The sequence below is a fragment of the Muscardinus avellanarius genome (genome assembly GCF_963383645.1).
Source record: "Muscardinus avellanarius genome assembly, chromosome: 4".
Taxonomy (NCBI): Eukaryota; Metazoa; Chordata; class Mammalia; order Rodentia; family Gliridae; genus Muscardinus; species Muscardinus avellanarius.
Genome location: NC_137789.1, coordinates 162,079,145 through 162,098,520, shown reverse-complemented (window position 1 = coordinate 162,098,520; position 19,376 = coordinate 162,079,145). Strand labels below are relative to the sequence as shown.

Below are 19,376 nucleotides of genomic sequence, written 5' to 3'. Positions count from 1 at the left end.
AGCACAGGGTGGCCCTGCCCAGGGCTGTCCCCGCAGCTGGGGTGCTCTTTGGTGCCAGCAGAGGAGGCCAGAGCGGGTGGGCATATCGGGCTGGGAGCCTGGGGAGGGCAGGGAGAGGTGCGCCAGGCCGGTGCAGCCCAGCTGGGCCCCTTCCTGCGGGTCTTCCCACTCTGCAGACCTGGGTGGGGCTGTGGGGGTCCTCTCAGACACCTCCTGACCAGGCTGCGGTCCGGGTGGAGGCAGGAATCCAACAGCCCACACTCTGAGGAGCGCAGCCCAGATCTGCAGAAGATCAGCAGCATCCTGGAGCCGATGGAGGAGTACCTGAAGCCGCTCAGGACCCTGCTCAGCTTCCCCGAGCCCAGGTACCAGCGGCACTGCCATGTGTTCAGTGGACCAGCCGGCTTCCCGGCCGGAGCTGGACGCCTCTCTGCTGGGTTCCGTGGGCCTCGGGGGAGGCTCCTGTCCTCTCAGAGCTGGAGAAGAGGCCCTGGGGGAGTGGTGATGTGGCCCTGCCTGCGTGAGCCGGGCCATTGCTAGGAGGTGTAGAGCTGCCCCCTCGGATCCCACTCCTCTCCATGGGGATACCCCTGACCGGTGGGTGGCACGTGGCTCTCCTTGCCCCTCCTGAAGTGGCACTGCAGACCTGCTGCAGTGGGGTCCTGCTGCTGCCTCCGCACCTGGGAGCCAGGTCTGGATGCGGCGGGGGAGGTCGAGCGCCTTGGCGGATCTGGAGCGCCCTTGCACTTATTTGGGGAGGAAAGGAGAGGAGGAGGGGTGGGCCATCCACTCCAGAGGAGAGCTCATCACGAAGTCCCACTTTGCTCCCACTTGCTGAAGCTGCCTGGCCCGGCTCAGGGAGACCAGGGCCCCGAGGCCGGCCGGCGGGAGAGGCTCGGCTCTCGTGGCCTTCAGAGGCCCGAGGGCACAGGCCGAGGGAGAGCTTTTCAGTGTGCATGCGATGCTCCTTCTAGACTTTAGAACCTGAATATGGCATTGGACTTTCAGAATGCCGATGCCTGTGGTTGTGGCTGACCCAGGGAAATCCAAGGGCAAAGAGAAGGAAAGGAAACCGTCTGTCCCGCAGGGTAAGTGAAGGCAGGCCAGCCCCAGGTCCGCTGTGGGTCCCCGGGGGAGGAAGGCAGCTGTCTCACCTTCCCTTGGGAAAGCATGGCGGGTCAGGAGGCACACAGGCCCTGCGCTACCCACCCCGAGCACTGGGTGCTCCGGGTACGATGGGAAGGCCCTGGAAAGTTCCGAGCAGGATGCTGGCTGGCATGCAGAGAGGGCCCAGCAACCCTGCCCTCCATGGGGAATGGACAGTTCCTGCCACAGGCAGCGCCCATGAGCAAAAGTGGTGAAATGGACCGGGACCACCACCCTGGCAGGGCGTCCCCAGCCAGGGCGAGGCAGGCTCTGAGGAAGGGGCAGCTGATGCTCCCAGGAAAGACGGACGCTAGCCCTGCCTTGGACAGCTCAGTGGGAGGGACTGCGACTTCTGCTGACTTGAGGGTCCTGTTGGCACTACTGGGGCAGACCCCCCTGCTTCCTCCTCACCCTGAGGAGGAGGTTAGGGTGTGCCCCCAACCTGGCAGCCAGGAGGGTTCTGGGCCAAGATTGCATTTTCTTCACCTGGCACCTTTGATTTTATAAACCACTCTTTACAAAAGGCAATTACATCTATTAAATTTCCATTTGTCTGCTTCTCTCTCTCTCTCTGTCTCTCTCTGTCTCTCTCTCTCTCCCTCTCTCCCACGCGCACGCGCACACACACACACACACACACACACACACACACACACACCATTCAGCAGAGAACAAAGGGAGTGGTTACAGACCCTGTCAGAAAAGAGCCTTCATTTCTTCTTTTTTTTTTTTTTTTTTTTTGGTTTGGTTTAGTTTGTTTTGTTTTGTTTTTTGGTGATACTGGGGGTGGAACCGGAAAGTGAAAGTCTGGTGCAGAAAAGACCCAAGGCCAGCCGTCAGAGATAAGCAAGCAAGAGCTTTATTAAAACAGCCCAGCTCCCTTTTATATCAGGCAGCTAAGAATATTTTGAAAATAGGAGGGGGCTTCCGCTCACAGCAGAAGATCGCACGAAGTACAGGGCGTTCACTGATTGGGTGGTTCATACCTCAGTGAGTATGTTATCAGGGGACTGGTTGTTGGGCATCCCGTGCCCCCTTTGGCTGGCTATGAGGTAGTCAGCACAATCCGAAGAGAAGCCGGAGAGGTGCCATCTTTGGCATGACTGGGCTGCTTATCCTAACAGAACCCAGGGGCTTTTCTACCTTCCGGCTATACTCCCAGACCTATTTTATACTTATTTGGAAACCAAGTAGCTGAGGCTGGCTTTGAGCCTGTGCGATCTCCTGTCTTAGGCACCACCACACCCGGTCTAAGAGCCTCCATTTCTGAAGGTCCCAAGTGCCCCCCAGCCTGGAGACAGCGTCCTGGGGACTGCCAGTTGCAAATCAGTCAGACCTAAGGATCAGGGCTTCGGGACCTATATGCTGTCATTAAGCCATTAGGGAATGGTGGCCACATCGCACACTCCAACAAAGCCACCTTGTTGAACGGAGACTCTACCTGGAAACCCAGCACTGGGATACGAAGGGTCACTGCTTAGTCCCAAGCACACCTGCTTTGGTTTTGTAAATAAAGGCGATCCAGTCACCGTGTCTTAGTGCCCCCCCCCCCAGTACCAATTCTAACTGCAGAGAGCAGGCGCTTCTGCCGGCGGTCACCAGAGGTGCCACCAGGTCACAGAAGCAAGGCGGCCCTTCCTCCAAGAATCCTCGCAGGGCCCGTTTTGGAGAACGTCATCCTGTGGAAGGGGCCCCGAGGCCCACCGTGACGTGGGCTCTCCCCAGGTCCACGTGTGGGCGCCACCTCGTTCTCAAACCCAGCGCTGGCCCAGCAGCCTGCCCCCAGCCCCTGTTCTCTGCAAGCCGGGCTGAGGTCCGGCTTCCCAGTCTGGGGGCCACGGCAGGCAGGCCAGTCTCCAGACCACAAAGCCAGGACTCCAGAGGCTGCTGCCCGGGGGCTTGCCCGCCCCCAGCTCCATTCTTTCTCCCAAACCACAGTTCAGCCCGAGGTTGCCGACAACCTGATCCTGATCGTGGACAGGCACTTCCTAGAGCTGCCGCTGGAGGGCCTCGCTGGACTGCACGAGGGCTACTCCTCTGTGTCTCGAGAATTTTCTCTCCAATTGCTGTGCTCTCGTCTCCACAAGGAAGAGACAGGTGAGAATGGCCTTTAAGCCTCTTATGTTTAGTTTTAAAATTAAAATGTTTCAAATGCTTTTCAGATAAGAGGACGTTGATTTCTGTCAAAAAATAATGATGAATTCCTGCAACATTTTCCTAGACACTTAGTCATTCCAGGATATTTAGAGAATGTAAAGCCAGGTGTGGTGGCACATGTGTGTAATCCCAGAAGGCAGGAGGCTGAGACCAGAGGATCCTGGTTCGCAGACAGCCTCAGCTACTAAGGCCCTCATCAACTTAGTGAGACCCTGTTTCAAAATAAAGAACAAAAAATTGGGCAGGGAGTGTAGCTTGGAGGTCGCATGACCTGGGTTCCATCCCCAGCTCCACACACAAAAACAAGAGATGTATAGAATGTGAATACTCGGTGCTTTTGACAGAAGGCCTCCTATGTCCCCGCGTTCTAGAAGGTGCTTATCCTGGGGGGAGAGCTTCAAGCTGCCGTGTCCTCACAGACATCTGTCCCACAGAGGCACTGGTGGCTGACAGTAGTTCTGTAGTCATTCAACGAGACCAGCAATGGCGGGGACGGGAGGGCTCAGGCTGGGCCAGGGAGGGTGGGAGCCAGGCTGGAGGGAGCGAGCTGCTGCGGGGTGCGGGCAGTGCAGACATGCCCAGTCTGTGAACGTTCTTCAAGCTGTACCCGGGGCGTATGTACAGTTTGGGGGTTTAGATGTTATGCTTCGGTAAATAACAAATTGAATTAAAACTAAGTAAATTGCACGTTTGCTTCTATGCAAGATGAAGCCATGAAGACCAAATCTGTCCTTCCAAATGAAACAACTAAAAACAGACAATTTGAAACAAAGACACCAGGCTGCGCAGGACAGAGCCCCACGAGAGGAGGGGGACGGAGGGGATCCCCAGGGCTGCCACCTGGAGGATTCCAGGCCGAGGAAGGAGGGAGCCCGGGGCGAGCCCGAGAGATGGCTCTGAGGGTCTGGGGCACCGAGGTGGCTGGAGTTAGGGCTGGAGCCTGGGAGGAGAGGGCTGCAGAGGCCCCGGAGGCAAGGGAGGAGTGTGGGCGACACGGGAGAGGAAGCCGCCCAGGTCAGGCAGAGAGGAGCCAGGCAGGTGAGCAGACAGCCTTCCTGCAGTATCTCTCTAAATGGCTTTAAGCAAAAACTGAGGGCAAAAAAAAGAACAGAAGTGGTTGTGGGGTTCTATAACTGTCAGCGTAAACTGTCTGACAAGAAGAGGGGAGAAGGATGCACTGGGCCACGCTCCACAGGCAGCAGATCATCTTGCTTGGGGAGGACCGCAGACTACAGCCCCCCAGGCAGCCCTCACAATGAACGAAAGCAAGACTCCTCAGTGGGTTCACAGCCAACCACCAGCAGGAGACGGAGTGGCATTAGGATGACGCCTAAGGTTCAGTGTCGTCGGCCATTAGGCCAATGCACACTAAAGCCACTGGACATGGTGGTACATGCCTGCCTGTAATCTCAGTGCTGGGGAGGCTGAGAAAGGAGGGGCTCAGGTTCAGGGCCAGCCTCAGCAACCTAGCGAGACTCTGTTTCAAAACAAAACAAAAAATAAATAAAAAGGGCTGGGGTCTGGGGTGTAGCTCAGAGGTAGAACATCCCTTGGTCCAATCCCCAGTACCAAAAAGGAAAGAAAGAAAGAAAGAAAGAAAGAAAGAAAGAAAGAAAGAAAGAAAGAAAGAAAGAAAGAAAGGTGAGAGAAAGAAAGGAACGAGGAAGGGAGGAAAGGAAAGGAAAGGAAAGGAAAGGAAAGGAAAGGAAAGGAAAGGAAAGGAAAGGAAAAGAAAGGAAAGGAAGGAAGGGGGAAAGAAAGAAACCGGGCGTGGTGGCGCACGCTTGTAATCCCGCGCTTGGGAGGCTGAGACAGGAGGATCCCACGGGTTCAAAGCCAGCCTCAGCTACTTAGTGAGGCTCTCAGCAACTTAGTGAGACCCTGTTTCCAAATAAAACAAAAAAGGTCTGGGAGTATAGCCCAGAGGTAGGTCGTCTCTGGGTTCCACCCCCAGTACCACCAAAAAAAAAAAAAGAAGAAGAAGAAAAAGAAAGAAAAAAAGAAAGAAAGAAAGAGAGAAAGAAGCCACAGTGAGATGCCACCGTACACCTACTAGAGGCCAAGGTAGCAAAATCGCCCATACCAAGTGCTGGCAGGGGTGCGGAGGTGGCAAGGAGGAGGCCCTCACCTGCTGCTGGGGTGATGAGTGTATCCAGTGGCTGTGTCTGAGCATATCCCAGAGGGTGTGTGTGAGTACATCCCAGTGTGTGTGCATGTGTGTGTATGAGTGTATCCCAGAGGGTGTGTGTGAGTATATCCCAGGGTGTTTCTGTGCACATGCACGGGTATGAGTGTACCCCAGTGGGCAGTTGTAAGTGGAACAATGGGCGTGTATGAGTATATCCCAGTGGGTAGGTGTGAGTATATCCCAGTGGGGTACATCCACAGGAAATGACATCACGACAGGGGATGCCACACAGCTAAGACAGGGGATTAACCTCCTGTCCACTGACAGATGAATAAAGCCAGCATGGTGTGTGTGTGCAAATGTCGTGCTGTTGGACTGCCAGAGAAGGCAGTCTTGACATTTTGACCTGGATGAGCCAAGAAGGTGGTATAATGCACGAAGTAAACCAGGCTCACAAGCAGCACACGACCTCACTGATCTGTGGAATCTGGGTTCACCTGGGAAGTAGAGCACAGGGCCACTACAGGGCTGGGAGGCGCTGGCCACCGCTGCCTTCCCACTCTCCTCCCACCCACCTGGCTGGCTCTGGGTGCCTCTGAGCTGCAACCACTGCCTCACCCCACTGCCCCACCCCCGCGGCCCCCACCCCAACCCCCACCACCCCTGCCCCCCCACTGCCCCCCACTGCCCCACCCCGCTCCTCACTGCTGCTCTGCCAGTGCTGTTCTGGAAAAGCTGGTTTATATAGCCTGGCAACTCTTCCAATTGCTCCTTAGATCTGGGCCCTGATTGGTCCATTTTCAATCCCTGCCACCTCAGTCTTAGGCTAGAAGTCAGGGAGAGGGGACGGCCCTGGCCCTTACCCCAGCTCACTACCCTTCCCCCCAGCTGAGACAAAATTCAAAGAACATAAAATTCATTATTTAAAGTGAATAATTCAAGCTGGGCGTGGTGGCACACACCTGTAATCCCAGTACTTGGGAGGCTTAGATAGGAAGGTCGCAGGTTCAAGGGCAGGTCTTATCTGTAACTTAGTGAGACCCTGTTTCAAAGTGAACAAAATAAAATAGGGCTAGGGCTCTAGCTCGGAGGTAGAATGCCCTGGATCCAGCCCCTAGCACACCCTCCACCCCACGCTGAAGTGGGTAGCTCAGTAACATTGGAAGCGCTGGGCTCCAGCCCCCGCTCCTGTCTACTGCCTACAGCACCCTCTTTCTATGTCGTCAACAGAAGGAGCTGTGAAGAAGGAGAGCAAAGGCAAAGACTTAAAAAAGAAGAACTTGGGGAAGAGGGGCGCGAAGGTAGGCAGTGGGGCCGGAGCCGGGACTTCTGCCGGGGCACCGCCCAGCCGTGTGCCCGCCGGCACCCGACCCGGACGCAGCCCTAACGCCCCTGTCTGGTGCAGGGCATCATGCCCCGGGTGATACCGCCGGACTGCATCCTGGTCGACTCGGACAGCTTCAAGTGTATCCTTTGACGGGCGTGTGGTGCCAGCACTCCATGCAGTGCTCCTGTCTGTCCTTGACTAAGACCCAGATGTTGTGGACCCCTACGAAGAGGCCCAGGGCGCAGGTGAGAGCTTCCCAGGCAGCTCCTCCTCCTGCTGGTCCCTTAGTGCCAGCCTTCGCTCAGCGGGCTTGAGCAGTCTCTGCACAAAGGAGGGGAAGGGGCGGCATTCCACCTGCTGGAGGCTGGCTCCTCCCAGGCTGCGAGTGGCCCCGGGCACGGGCCACCTTCTATCGCTCCAATTCTCCCTGCAGAGATGCTGACTCCCATCTCCGTGACCAAGGAAATTTTGGAAAGATTCCAGGAAATGTTCACGTCACGATGGGTCGGACACCTGGGGACCCAGCAGTTTCCGAGGTGTGGTTTGGGTTCTCAGCAGCCAGGCCCCGGCCGTTCACCCACCGGGCCCTGGCCCTCTCCTCTACCCTGGCTTCCTGGGTGGGGAGCGCTGCCGCCACCCGCCTTACAGGTGGCGCCTGAAGCCCCAGGTTCTGCACAGCGCAAGGACCAGCAGGGTCTCTGGGTGACCTCGGAGGTCTGCCAGTTCTGAGCCTCCATGGGCCCGGGGAGGGAGCCGTACAGGCCCGGGGTGGGCTGCAGTGTGGGCTGGGGCAGGGGATGGCAGGGGGACCCTGTTTTAGCCACTGTCTCCTAACCTGGGGGCACTGTGGGTGCCTGCAGAACCTCATGTGCTTGTCTATCAGGGAAGTTGCTTATAGTACTTTCCAGAGCCAGCCCTGCCTGCCGAGATGCATGTTTACTCCAGACTGAGGTCCATTCTGGGAGCCCTCAGGCCAGCTGAGAGCCCTGGAAGATGAGGGTCACTTGGGTTCCAGTGCAAAATTAGAGGTAGCCCGTGGCCACCAGGGCCAGTCTGGGCATTAGAAAGGCACCCTAAAGAGGCGAAGCATAGCCAGGCCTGGGTCACGTGTGGCTTCTCGCCCCACGTAGCCAGGCGGAGTGGGAACAGGTGCTGAGCAGCTGCAGAGGCTTCTTCTTCTACGGGATGGAGAGCTTCCTGTCGCACATAATAGTGGAAAGACTGGCTGCCATGAATCTGCAAGGTGAGTGCCTCCACCCCGGAGCCTTCAGGGGACAGCAGGCAGCCTTCAGGGGAGGGGGGATGGCAGGCGGCCTTCAGGGCAGTGGGGTCAGAAGGCGGCCTTCAGGGGATGGTAGATCCGATGCAGCAGTGTGCAGCAGGGTGGTAGTGTGTGGTCGCCCTCTGTTTCTGATCCAGTAGCTACTGATCGTGGAGTGTCTGTGTTCCCCCATGCCCCTGGGTGGACTGGCTCAGCCCTGCTGGCTCCTGGTGGGTGGCTGGGGGCCAGTAGCCATGCATGCTGGGCCTTTATAGGGACCCTCAGGGTACCCTGAGGAGCTGCACTGGCCACACCTGTGGCCACACTCCAAGTGCCCGCTTGTCCCAGATCGGGTTCTGAGTCCACCATGGTCACCTGGTGCCCAGGACCCTTCCCAGCCTGCACTGGGAAGGTTGGGTAGGGTCAGAAGGCCCCCCAGCCCGTTCTGTTAGAACCTCACCTGGGCCTAGTTGCCAAAAGCACCTGGAAGCTGATTCCTTATCCCAGGTAGAGATTGAGGTGGGGCCCCTAGTCCAAGTGAGGTGGTACCCAAGCAGAAGTCATCCACCCAAGGCCACGCAAAGGGGGAAGCCACCCAGGTGCCCCAACCCTGCTGAGCCTTGGCCCTGCACAGCTGGACATTTGTGGACAACCGCGAAGCCCAGTGAAGCCAGGCCTCTGCGGGGAGCACACAGCTGTCCCTTCTGTGTCTGCAGGGGCTCCTGTGGACAGCCATAGCCAGGCTCTATTTTGGGCTTGGGCCCCTGTTTCAATAGGAACACCTGACCAGGGGCACTTGGTCAACCTCAGGGCCCTCCAACAGCATTCACAGGCCAGCTGCAACTCTGGCTAGCCCCTTCCCAGGGCAGCGCAGGGGCAACCCAGGCATGAGCCGAGGTTCTCATCAGTGCAGCCTGTACCCTCATTTGTGTGGCATGATGGGGGAGCCGGGACCTGCTGCTGGACAGGGGAGTTGCAGGCAGGCCCCCTCGCTTCCCCTTGCCTGGTCCATGGGTCTCGGGCCAACAGCCCGAGAAGGCGCAGTGGGCCTGAAGGTGTGGGCCTCTACTGATGGTCAGCACTCCCGCCGCCTGGCTGTGCGGGGCTGGGCACCTGCTGAGCTGACCTGCTGTCCTGCAGAGTGCCAGATGATGATCCTGCTGGACTTGATGCGGTCCTCTGAGAGTCTGCGGCGGCATAAGGAGAACTCAGAGAGCAAGAGGTGCCTGGCATCCGTGCCCCAGAGCAGAGTCCTGGGCGGGAGGTGGTGGGCCCATGACCAGTGTGCCATGCTAGGGCAGGTCACGAGGGGCCAGGATCTGCTCCCTGTGGGGCCCGAGGACGCAGTGCCTGCGTCAGTGTGGATGCAGGAGACAGGGCCTGGCTGCAGCCTTGGGCCTGCTGGGGAGGGGCTGAGCCCCGGGGTGCCCTGCTCACACACTCCAGGGCAGTGTGGGGCTGTTAGGATGGTGGCTGGGGCCGTCCACCTCTCAGTTCTGGTTCTGGCCCTAGGCTGGGGCTGGGGTGGATTTGAGCAAAGGGAAATGCTATCGTTGCAAAGCATTTAACTTTGTGGAGGAAATTGTTGCAGAGATGTAAAGGCAGCCATGCCAACATGCGTCCCTGCAGGGGAGGTGGGGAGGGGATCGGGCCGGGCACAGCGGTGCCAGCCCACAGAGCCAGGTTCCCGCAGAACATCACAGCTGTCCTTGGAGGAGCCCATCGAGACCGCCATCCTGCTGAGCCTGGTGGGCGTCAAGAGCATCGTGGCCAACCAGTGGCCGTCGGTGCTGCAGGACAACGCACTGAGGGCCGGCTTCCTGTGGGAGAGTGAGTGCCCGGCCCCTGGGCCCCAGCCACCCCGGGGTGTCCACAGCCCAGCTCAGGGGATGTTTTTGCCTAGATCTGTTGGCAGTTGGCAACCCAATTGGGAAAACAGTCCGTCTGCTTCAGAAGATGGGGGGTGCTGAGATGGCGAACCCAGGTAAGGGGCGGTCCACCACGCGCCCGCCCTCGGTGCCGCAGCCGCCACTTGCCGTGCTCCATGTCAGTCCCGGGGAGCAGGCTGCATCCTCACAGCCCGCAGGATGGGCGCCCCGCGAGGCGGGATCCAGAGCGCCTTGTTGGGGATCCAGCCCAGTGGGAGTGAGAGAGCCCACCTAGTCAGGGAAACTGCACCCTTGGAGTCAGAACCGTGAGCTGTGAGTCCCAGAAACTGAGCACCCAGCAGGGTCACCTAGACACAGCCTGGTGCTGGCCAGGCTGAGGGACCCGGAGGAGGAGCTACCGGCCCAGACATGCGTCCAGCCAATTGTGGCCACCAGCCAGCTGCCCCCTCCTGCCTGCCCCTCCCAGCCCGTGGGGTAAAGTCTCGGTGGGGGCGCAGGTTGGGATCTGCTCTCCTCACAGAGCCCAACGCCAGGTCCCCCATAGGGAGGCCAGCGTGAAACCCAGGGTAGAACAAGGCTGACTGTGCTGGCACTGGGGTTCCCTGCCTCAGCTGAGAAAGAGCCATCCCAGGAGACACAAGTATGGAACCTTCAGCACCTACAACCAGAGAGGTTAACTTTGGGAAACGACGTGGTCCCTAGTGCTGGGACAGTCAGCCAGAAGTAAATGCGGTTGACTGTCTGTCTGTCTGACTGACTGACTGACTGACTGACAGACGGACCCCGCGCAGTGAGGAAGCCGGTGCGGGGCCAGGGAGCCTTGCTGGAGTGCCCATGGCCGGCTGGCTACTTTGGGGTAGAGCAGAGGAGAGCGACAAGCTGTGTCCGGGCTGACGCACCAGCTCGTGCAGCGGCGTCCCCTGAACTCACTCCCCCGGCCGCCCAGGGCAGTGCTCAGGAGGCAGGGAGGCTGGCCACCCAGCGGGCCAGGGCGAGGGGTGAGGAGGAGGGTTTCTCCTGAGTGAGCAAGAACTGGCCCGCTGGGCAGATTCAGCCCCTGGAGACAGAGCACTGTCCCCCACGTGCCCTGGGCCTGGGTGAGCAGGACGTGCTGACCCCGGTCAGCTCACAGCCTGTGCCTCTGCAGATGAGGGCCCGCAGGCCACAGGGGACAAGCTGATGTTCCTCCAGCTCACCTTTGACAGCACCGACCCGCTCACCACTGCACTGGGTCTGGTCCTGTATGGGCTGCCCCACCAGGCCATCGCATGACCACACTGTCCTCCGGAGGCTCCAGGCGCCGCGTCCTCCTGGCCCCGTCCTGAGGCGGGCCCCACCTCACGCCCTCTCCCTGGTTCCTGCACCCCAGTGCAGGACACAGCCTGGCCTCTGTCTGCAGCAAAAAAGTCTCACAGAGCCCCAGGCCCACCCACACACCCCTTCCTGCTTCTCAGGCACCCACTTTAGACACGGCCCCTGTCCAGGGCACATGACGCAGCACACAGATGCTGTCATGGCAGGCTGCCATGCTCCGGCTCTGCTTCTCAGACAAGAACTTCCAGACTGCAAGTTTGTTTCTGGTTTGTTTTAGTAAACAAGAAAAGCAAGTCTGCGTGTGGTTTCTGGGACCTGGTGTGGGATATTGGGGCCCTCGCCCTCCTGCCACACCCTGGCTTCTGACAGCCCACTTTGCAGCAACATCCAACCCCAAGGAAGAGGACACGCTGCCCTGGGAGCCCAGCCCTGCCCAGCCCTGCCCAGCCCTGCCCAGCCCCTGGGGCGGTCCCGGCCCCTCAGGGCACAAACCCAGGGCCCTGTAAAGCCAGGCGTTTCCCTGTGAAGGTGTGTCTTCCCTGCTCTCCATGGTCCTCTGCGCCCGGGCTGAGAGGACACACACGCCCTAAGTGCCTTCCTTGTCGTCCGAGGGTGGCCCCGTGGGGGCACAGTGGCTCCTCCAGCCCGGGCTGCAGAGCTGTGCTGTGGACTTTGAGTCCAGAGAAAGGAGGTGGGGCAGCTCCTCAGCAGAGTTTCAGGCTGTGGTGTTCCCGCAGCGTCCCGCTCCTCCTGCTCCAGGGATGCGGAAGTCCTGGAATTCTGTTTGCTGCTGCTGTAAGGCAGAGCCACAGGCAGGGTAGGGCAGGAAGAAGGAGACCTATCTTTCTGAAGGTTCAGTGAACTCCAGGGGAGCAGCCTCCCGACGGGCGCCCCACAGGGCGATGGTGTCTTGTGCTGAGCCGGGGGTTGTGTTCCCATCTCTATCCCTCCTCCTCTTCTTTATAATGCCTCTGGGGACTGAACCAACCCAGGGGCATTCCACCTATGAGACAAATCCCCAGCCCTATTTTATTTATTTATTTTTATTTATTATTTTTCTTTTGGTGGTACTGGGGGTGAAACCCAGGGGCTTTTCTACCTCCGGGCTATACTCCCAGACCTTTTTTTTTTAATACTTTATTTGGAAACAGGGTCTCACTAAATTGCTGAGAGCCTCACTAAGTAGCTGAGGCTGGCTTCAAACCTGTGCAATCCTCCTGTCTCAGCCTCCCAAGTGCTGGGATTACAAGCAGTGCCACCACACCTGGCATTTTATTTTATTTTTTCTTTTAAAATTTTTTATTGGTGCATTATATTCAAATATCATATTGGGGTAAAAAACTTGTGTGTACAAACATGTACTCATCGCTGATATAACCCCTACCCAATTCCCACCCCATTCCCTCCCCGACCCTCCCTCCCTTGCTCAGCTTAGTGGTTGACTTCAATACGTTTAAGTACATTGTGTGTTTTAGAGATTTTCCTCTTCCCCCCTCCTTTCTCCTCCTTTAGGTTGTCTTGTTTGCTCCTCTATAGGATTTCCTTTTTCATCTAGAGTTCCTCCTATGACCCATTTTTCCCTAGCTCTCACATATTAGGGAAAGCATCTGATTTCTTATTTTTTGTGACTGATTAATCTCACTTAGCATAATGTCCTCCAGTTCCATCCATTTCCCTGAAAATGATGTAATTGAGGTTTTTTTTTTTTGATGGCTGAGTAAAATTCTATTGTGTACATATCCCACAGTTTTGTAATCCATTCATCTGTTGATGGACATCTTGGCTGGTTCCATAGTTTGGCTATGGTGAATTGCGCAGCTATGAACATAGATACACGTGCATTAGTTTGGTAGTTTGGCTTCCTATCTTTTGGGTAGATACCCAGAAGTGGTATTGCTGGATCAAATGGTAGATTTGTTCCCATTCTTCTGAGGATTCTCCATACTGTTTTCCAAAGTGGTTGCACTAATTTGCAATCCCACCAACAATGTCTTAGAGTTCCCACTTCTCCACATCCTCGCCAGCATCTGTTGTTTGTGTTTTGAATGATTGCCATTCTAGTTGGAGTTAGGTGGAATCTCAGGGTAGTTTTGATTTGCATCTCTCTGATTGCCAGTGATGTTGAACATTTTTTCATGCATTTATTGGCCATTTGAATTTCTTCTTTTGTGAAGTGTCTATTTAGTTCACTTGCCCATTTTGTTATTGGATGCTTTGTTTTCTTCGTGTTGAGTTTCTTGAGTTCTCTGTATATTCTAGATATTAGTCCTCTATCGGTGGTGTAGGTGGCAAAAATCTTCTCCCATTCTGTTGGCTCTCGATTGAGGTTCTTGACAGTTTCCTTTGCTGAACAGAAGCTCTTCAGTTTCTTGCAATCCCATGTATTGATTCTCCTTTTAATTTGTTGTGCCTTTGGGGTCTTGTTGAGGAAATGTTTGTCTGTGCCTATGTGTTGTAGTGTTGGACCTATGCCCTCTTCAAGGAGCTTCAAGGTCTCTGGTTTAATTTCCAAGTCTTTGATCCATCGTGAGTTGACTTTTGTACAGGGTGAGAAAGTGGGATTGATTTCCAATTTTCTGCATATGGTTAACCAGTTTTGCCAACACCATTTGTTGAAGAGGCTATCTTTTTTCCAGTGTATGTTTTTGGCCTCTTTGTCAAAAATCAATTGGCTGAAAGTGTGTGGACTTGTTTCTGGGTCTTCTATTCTGCTCCATTGGTCTATATATCTGTTCTTTTGCCAGTACCATGCTGTTTTTATTATAATGGCTTTGTAGTATAGTTTAAAGTCAGATATTGTGATTCCTCCTGCATGGTTTTTGTTGCTGAGAACTACCTTGGCTATTCTGGGCTTTTTGTTATTCCAAATAAATTTAAGGACTGATTTTTCTATGTCTGTGAAGAATAATCTTGGTAGTTTAATGGGCATTGCATTAAATCTGTAGATCACTTTGGAAGGATGGCCATTTTAATGATATTTATTCTGCCAATCCATGAACATGGAAGATCTTTCCATCTTCTAAGATCTTCTTCGATTTCTTTTTTCAGTGTTTTATAATTTTCTTTGTAGAGATCTTTTACCTCCTTGGTTAAGTTTATTTCTAGGTATTTTATTTTCTTGTGGGAGATCCTGAGTGGAAATGTTTTCTGAATTTCTTTTTCAGTGGATTTATGGTTGGTGTACAGGAAAGCTTCTGATTTTTTAAGATTGGTTTTGTATTCAGACACTTTGCTGAATTTGTTGATCAGTTCTATAGGCCTTTTGGTTGAGTTTGTTGGGTTTTCTAAATATAGTATCATGTCATCTGCAAATAGTTAAAGCTTGAGTTCTTCTTTTCCTATTTGTACTCCTTTGATTTCCTTTTCTTGCCTTATTGCTCTGGCTAGAGTCTCTAGTACTATATTGAAGAGATCCTTGTCTCGTTCCAGTTTTTAGGGGAAATTCTTGAAGTTTTTCCCCATTTAATATGATGTTGGCAGTGGGCTTATTGTAGATTGCCTTAATAATGTTGAGAAATGTTCCTTCTATTCCAATTCTCTGCAGTGTTTTTATCGTAAATGGATATTGAATTTTATCAAATGCTTTTTCAGCGTCTATTGAAATGATCATGTGATTTTTGTCTTTGATTCTGTTTATATGATGAATTACATGGATTGATTTTTGTATGTTGAACCAGCCTTGCACCCCTGGGATGAACCCTACCTGGTCATGGTGTATGATTTTCTTGATGTGGTTTTGAATGTGTGTTGCTAGTATTTTGTTTAATAGTTTTGCATCCAAGTTCATCAGAGATATAGGCCTGTAGTTTTCCTTCCTTGAACTGTCTTTATTCGGTTTGGGTATTAGTGTGATGTTGGCTTCATAGAATGTATTTGGGAGAGTCCCAGTTTTTTCTATTTCATGAAATAGTTTGAGTAGTATTGGGGTCAGCTCGTCTATAAAGATTTTATAGAATTCACTTGGGAAACCATCTGGTCCTGGGCTTTTCTTTGATGGTAAGCTCTTTATTGCTGTTTCAATCTCTTTGATTGTTATTGGTTGGTTTAAGTGTTCTATATCTTCTTGACTCAGTTTAGGAAAGTTGTATTTATCTAGGAAGTTGCCAATTTCCTCCAGATTTTCCATTTTGTTGGAGTATAGTTTTTCAAAGTAGTTTCTGATAATCCTCTGGATTTCTACGCTGTCAGTAGTAATGTCTCCTTTTTCATCTCTTATCTTCATAATTTGGGTTGATTCTCTCTTTTTTTTAGTTAGGTTGGCTAGTGGTTTATCAATCTTATTAATTTATTAAAAAAACAGCTTTTTATTTTGATTTTCTGTTTTTTTTTATTCTCTATTTCATTAATTTCTGCTCTAATTTTAATAATTTCCTGTCTTCTGCTGGCTTTGGGGTTCAATTGTTTCTGCTTCTCAAGGGCTTTGATGTGTGTCATTAGGCTGTTTATTTGAAGATTTTCTGTTTTTCTTATGTGAGCACTCAGTGCTATAAATTTTCCTCTTAATACTGCCTTCAAAGTGTCCCAGAGGTTTTGATATGTTGTATCTTTATTTTCATTTATTTCTAGAAATTTCTTGATTTTACCTCTTACATCTTCTATGACCCATTCTTCATTCAGAAGTGTGGTGTTCAGTCTCCACATGTTTATGTTGTTTCTCTGGGTCTTCTTATAGTTGATTTCTAGTTTCATTCCATTATGGTCTGAAATGACACAGGGAAGTATGTAACATTTTTTAAATTTGCTAGTGCTCATTTTGTGTCCCAGGATGTGATCTATTTTGGAGAAGGTTCCGTGAGCAGCTGAGAAAAATGTAAACTCTGCTGTAGTTGGGTGAAATATTCTATATGTGTCCAACAGGTCCATTTGGTTAATGGTGTTCTTTAGTTCTGAGACATCTTTACTGACCCTTTGTCTGGAAGATTGGTCTAGTATTGTGAGAGGTGTGTTGAAGTCTCCCAGTATTATTGTGTTGGGATTTATGTGTGACTTCATGTCACAAAGAGTTTGATTTATGAAAGTAGCTGCCCCTATGTTTGGGGCATAGATGTTGATTATTGTTATTTCCTCTTGCTGGACTATTCCTTTTACCAGTAAAATGTGACCTTCTTTGTCTCTTCTAATAAGTTTGGGTTTGAAGTCTAACTTGTCTGATATCATAGTTGCTACTCCTGCTTGTCTTCGAGTACCATTAGCATGGATTACCTTGCTCCAGCCCTTTACCTTGAGTTCGTTCCTATCTTTACTTGTAAGGTGTGTTTCTTGTAAGCAGCAGATGGATGGATTCTGGTTTTTAATCCATTTTGCCACTTTATGTCTTTTTATTGGGGAGTCGAGGCCGTTTGCATTCAGTGTGATTATAGAGAGATAATTTTTAATTCCCAACATGTTAAGATCTTATTTCTGTTTGAGATACTGTTTATTCTTCTTTGCTTAGTTGTCTGCTGGATGGGAATTCTTGTTTCTTTGCCTCTGGTGTATATTACCCATTTCCTCTTTGCAGTTAATCTCCTTGAGTATTTTCTCTAGCACTGGTTTTGAAGACATAAATTCCTTCAGTTTCCGTTTGTCATGGAAGCTTCTTATTTCCCCATCTAATTTGATGAATAGTTTTGCTGGGTAGGAAATTTTTGGCTGAAGTTGTTTTCTTTCAGAGTTTGGAATATGTTACTCCAAGACCTTCTGACTCTCATGACTTGGTTTGGGAAGTCTGGAGTGATTCTAATTGGTTTGCCTCTGAATGTCACTTGGCCTTTTGTTTTTGTTGCCTTTAAGATTCTCTGCTTGGCTTCCACATTAGTCATTTTGACAATCATGTGGTGTGGGGATCCTCTTCTCTGATCCTGTCTAAAGGGAGTTCGATAAGTTTCCTGGACCTGTATATCGACCTCTTGCTCTATGTTTGGAAAATTTTTGCCATTAATTCTTTGAAGAGATTGTTGATCCCTTTGGGTTTCACCTTCTTTTTCCTCCTCTATTCCAGTTATTCTTAGGTTAGCTCTCTTAAAATGGGCCCATATTTCTTCAATGTCAGATTCCTGCTGTCGGGTTTTTTTTTTCTAAATTAGAAACTATGTGTTCATTTTTGGAGTGATTATCTTCAAGAAGCGAGATTATATTCTCCATGTGGTCTAATCTGTTGTTTATACTTTGAATTGAGGCCTTTATTTCAATGATTGCATTCTTTATCTCTTTTTGGCTCTCTGAATTCTTTTCGAAAGTCCTCTATTATTTCTAAAGTTATTTTCCTGATTTGATCTTCTAGAGATCTCTGGATTTCTGTGTTATCAGATTCTAATGTTGTAGGGTTGTGGGCATTCACTGCTCCATTGTTATTTCTCCCTCCTCTCTGGAGCCTGGTGCTGCGAGGGAAGATATAGCCCATGCCGCTCCGGCCGCTCCGGCTGCTCCACGCCGCGGCTCTGGCCACTCTGGCTGCTCCGGCCGTGGCAGCCACGGCACTTCGGGCTGGTTTCTTTCTGGTGTCATTTTTCCAGCCCTCTTTTTCTCTGTCCCTTGTATTTACGGTTTTTATTTCTTTGCTGGTGGTGTTTTCTGGCTCTGAAAGGCGTTAGTTTTGTGGTAATAGAGATTGATTATTAGCGGGACTTGTAAGTGCCATCTTCCCGGAAGTCCCTTATTTTATTTTGAAACAGGGTCTTTCTAAAGTGCTGAGTGTCTTACTAAAATGCTAAGGTTGACCTTGAACCTGCAATCCTCCTGTTTCAACTTCCCAAGTACTGGGATTGCAGGTGTGTGCCACCCACTGGATTTCTGTCCCTCTTCCTTTGGACTCTACCAATGGCTGGCCCTGTCTAACCCTAGTAATCTCTCAGGCCCTCCCTCTGAGCACCTCGCACTCCCTTACAGTGGGGACTAAGTGTCAGCACGAGGCCCGAGGCCCCCGTGGGATACAGGAGTGGGGCTGTTCCTCCAGGCTCCAATTGGAAATGTGAGAGCAGCAGATCAGGGCCGCCGACGCAACGTGAGCCTCGCGGGGTGGAGGTCTTCATCACCACGCCTAGCATCCGCTCCGTCGAGGCCTAGGGAGGTACGTTGTGCAGGAGGAAGAGTCTGCGGGAGGCATCCCTGCCTGCAGGCACGTCCAGGGAGCCTGAGGCCAGCGGGACCAGGCCTCCGTCTCCCCACAGACCACAGCCTTCGAGGACAAGTACTAAGACTTCTCAGGTCAGGACGTGTGGCCCCCAAAGCCAGGAAGCACAGGTTAACACCACAAGATGTCGCTGTGTACCGAGGAAGCAGCTGGTGCTGACCGTGGAGCAGAATACTAGAGGCAGCCCAGGTGGCCTCCAGTGGCCGGCCAATTAAACGAACCGGTACCTTCGTCCAGCACAGCGCCGCCATCTCGGCTTCCATCTCTAGGCAAGAGCCTCCACCATGGGCTCAGAACAGCGCCGTCTGGGCGCGAGGCCAGGCCAGTGGGACTGGTCAGAGGAGCAAAGCTGCTCACGGGTGACCTGCGTCCCTCTCCCAGGGCCCCTGCCGGAGCTCGCCACCCCCAGAACCCAGGCCACAAGCATTCCAGGCCTAGCAAGAGCAAGAGAAACAAGCTGCCGGCTCACGGGACAGCCTGGGTGTCTCGGCTCTGCTGAGCATGAAGGCCAGTCCTTTGGGCCATTCTCAGGATGGCTGCAGTGTGGAGGTGGACAAGGAGCACTGCCAGGCTCAGGGCAGGGTGGCAGGAGGGGGCTGCCACCGCACAGGTCAGACTGACTGTGCCAGAGACAGCTTGAAGAGCTCACACACAAATGAGTGCCCATGAGGCCTAGTGAGGACCAAGGCCCTAGCTCTACGGTGCAGCTCACCAACATGTTGGCCCAGTAGGCGAGTGTCTCCCTGGGCGTGCGGGAAGGCTCACAGCGCTCGGCAAACAGGAGCGTGCTCTTGCTGGGAGAGCCACAGTGCTGCCTGAACCGCAGGTGCTCCTGGGCCCGGCGGACACTTTTGGCTCCTGTACGACCTGCAGCTGGGCCACGCAGCGCCAGGCGCCTCGTCCTCCAGGAGCCTGCTTCATGCACCAGGGAGCACTTTGCAGGCTGCTGTCACACTGCGGCCACTGGCAAGCAGGCCAGGGCCATGTGAACAAGCGCTGTGGTTGAGGGAAAGGCGACCGTCCCCGAGGTGCTGCCCAGTGAC

The 19,376-nt window shown here is 52.9% G+C and overlaps 1 protein-coding gene across 1 annotated transcript in view; it reads left to right on the top strand.

The window, feature by feature from the left end:
- The window catches only part of CFAP46 (cilia and flagella associated protein 46), a gene marked incomplete at both ends in the record, with an annotated part of 88,889 nt that extends 77,709 nt beyond the window's left edge, over positions 1 to 11,180 (top strand). Inside the window, 16 exons of the mRNA XM_080694888.1 lie at positions 244 to 365; positions 634 to 777; positions 1,009 to 1,092; positions 3,080 to 3,243; positions 3,723 to 3,860; positions 6,662 to 6,732; positions 6,837 to 6,897; positions 6,968 to 7,003; positions 7,192 to 7,294; positions 7,889 to 8,001; positions 9,160 to 9,373; positions 9,713 to 9,849; positions 9,923 to 10,003; positions 10,045 to 10,158; positions 10,700 to 10,906; positions 11,056 to 11,180. Of these exons, the coding sequence (XP_080551014.1) occupies positions 244 to 365; positions 634 to 777; positions 1,009 to 1,092; positions 3,080 to 3,243; positions 3,723 to 3,860; positions 6,662 to 6,732; positions 6,837 to 6,897; positions 6,968 to 7,003; positions 7,192 to 7,294; positions 7,889 to 8,001; positions 9,160 to 9,373; positions 9,713 to 9,849; positions 9,923 to 10,003; positions 10,045 to 10,158; positions 10,700 to 10,906; positions 11,056 to 11,180 (1,914 nt within the window). The remainder of the gene's footprint in view (positions 1 to 243; positions 366 to 633; positions 778 to 1,008; positions 1,093 to 3,079; positions 3,244 to 3,722; positions 3,861 to 6,661; positions 6,733 to 6,836; positions 6,898 to 6,967; positions 7,004 to 7,191; positions 7,295 to 7,888; positions 8,002 to 9,159; positions 9,374 to 9,712; positions 9,850 to 9,922; positions 10,004 to 10,044; positions 10,159 to 10,699; positions 10,907 to 11,055) is intronic.
- Positions 11,181 to 19,376: the final 8,196 nt, after the last annotated feature.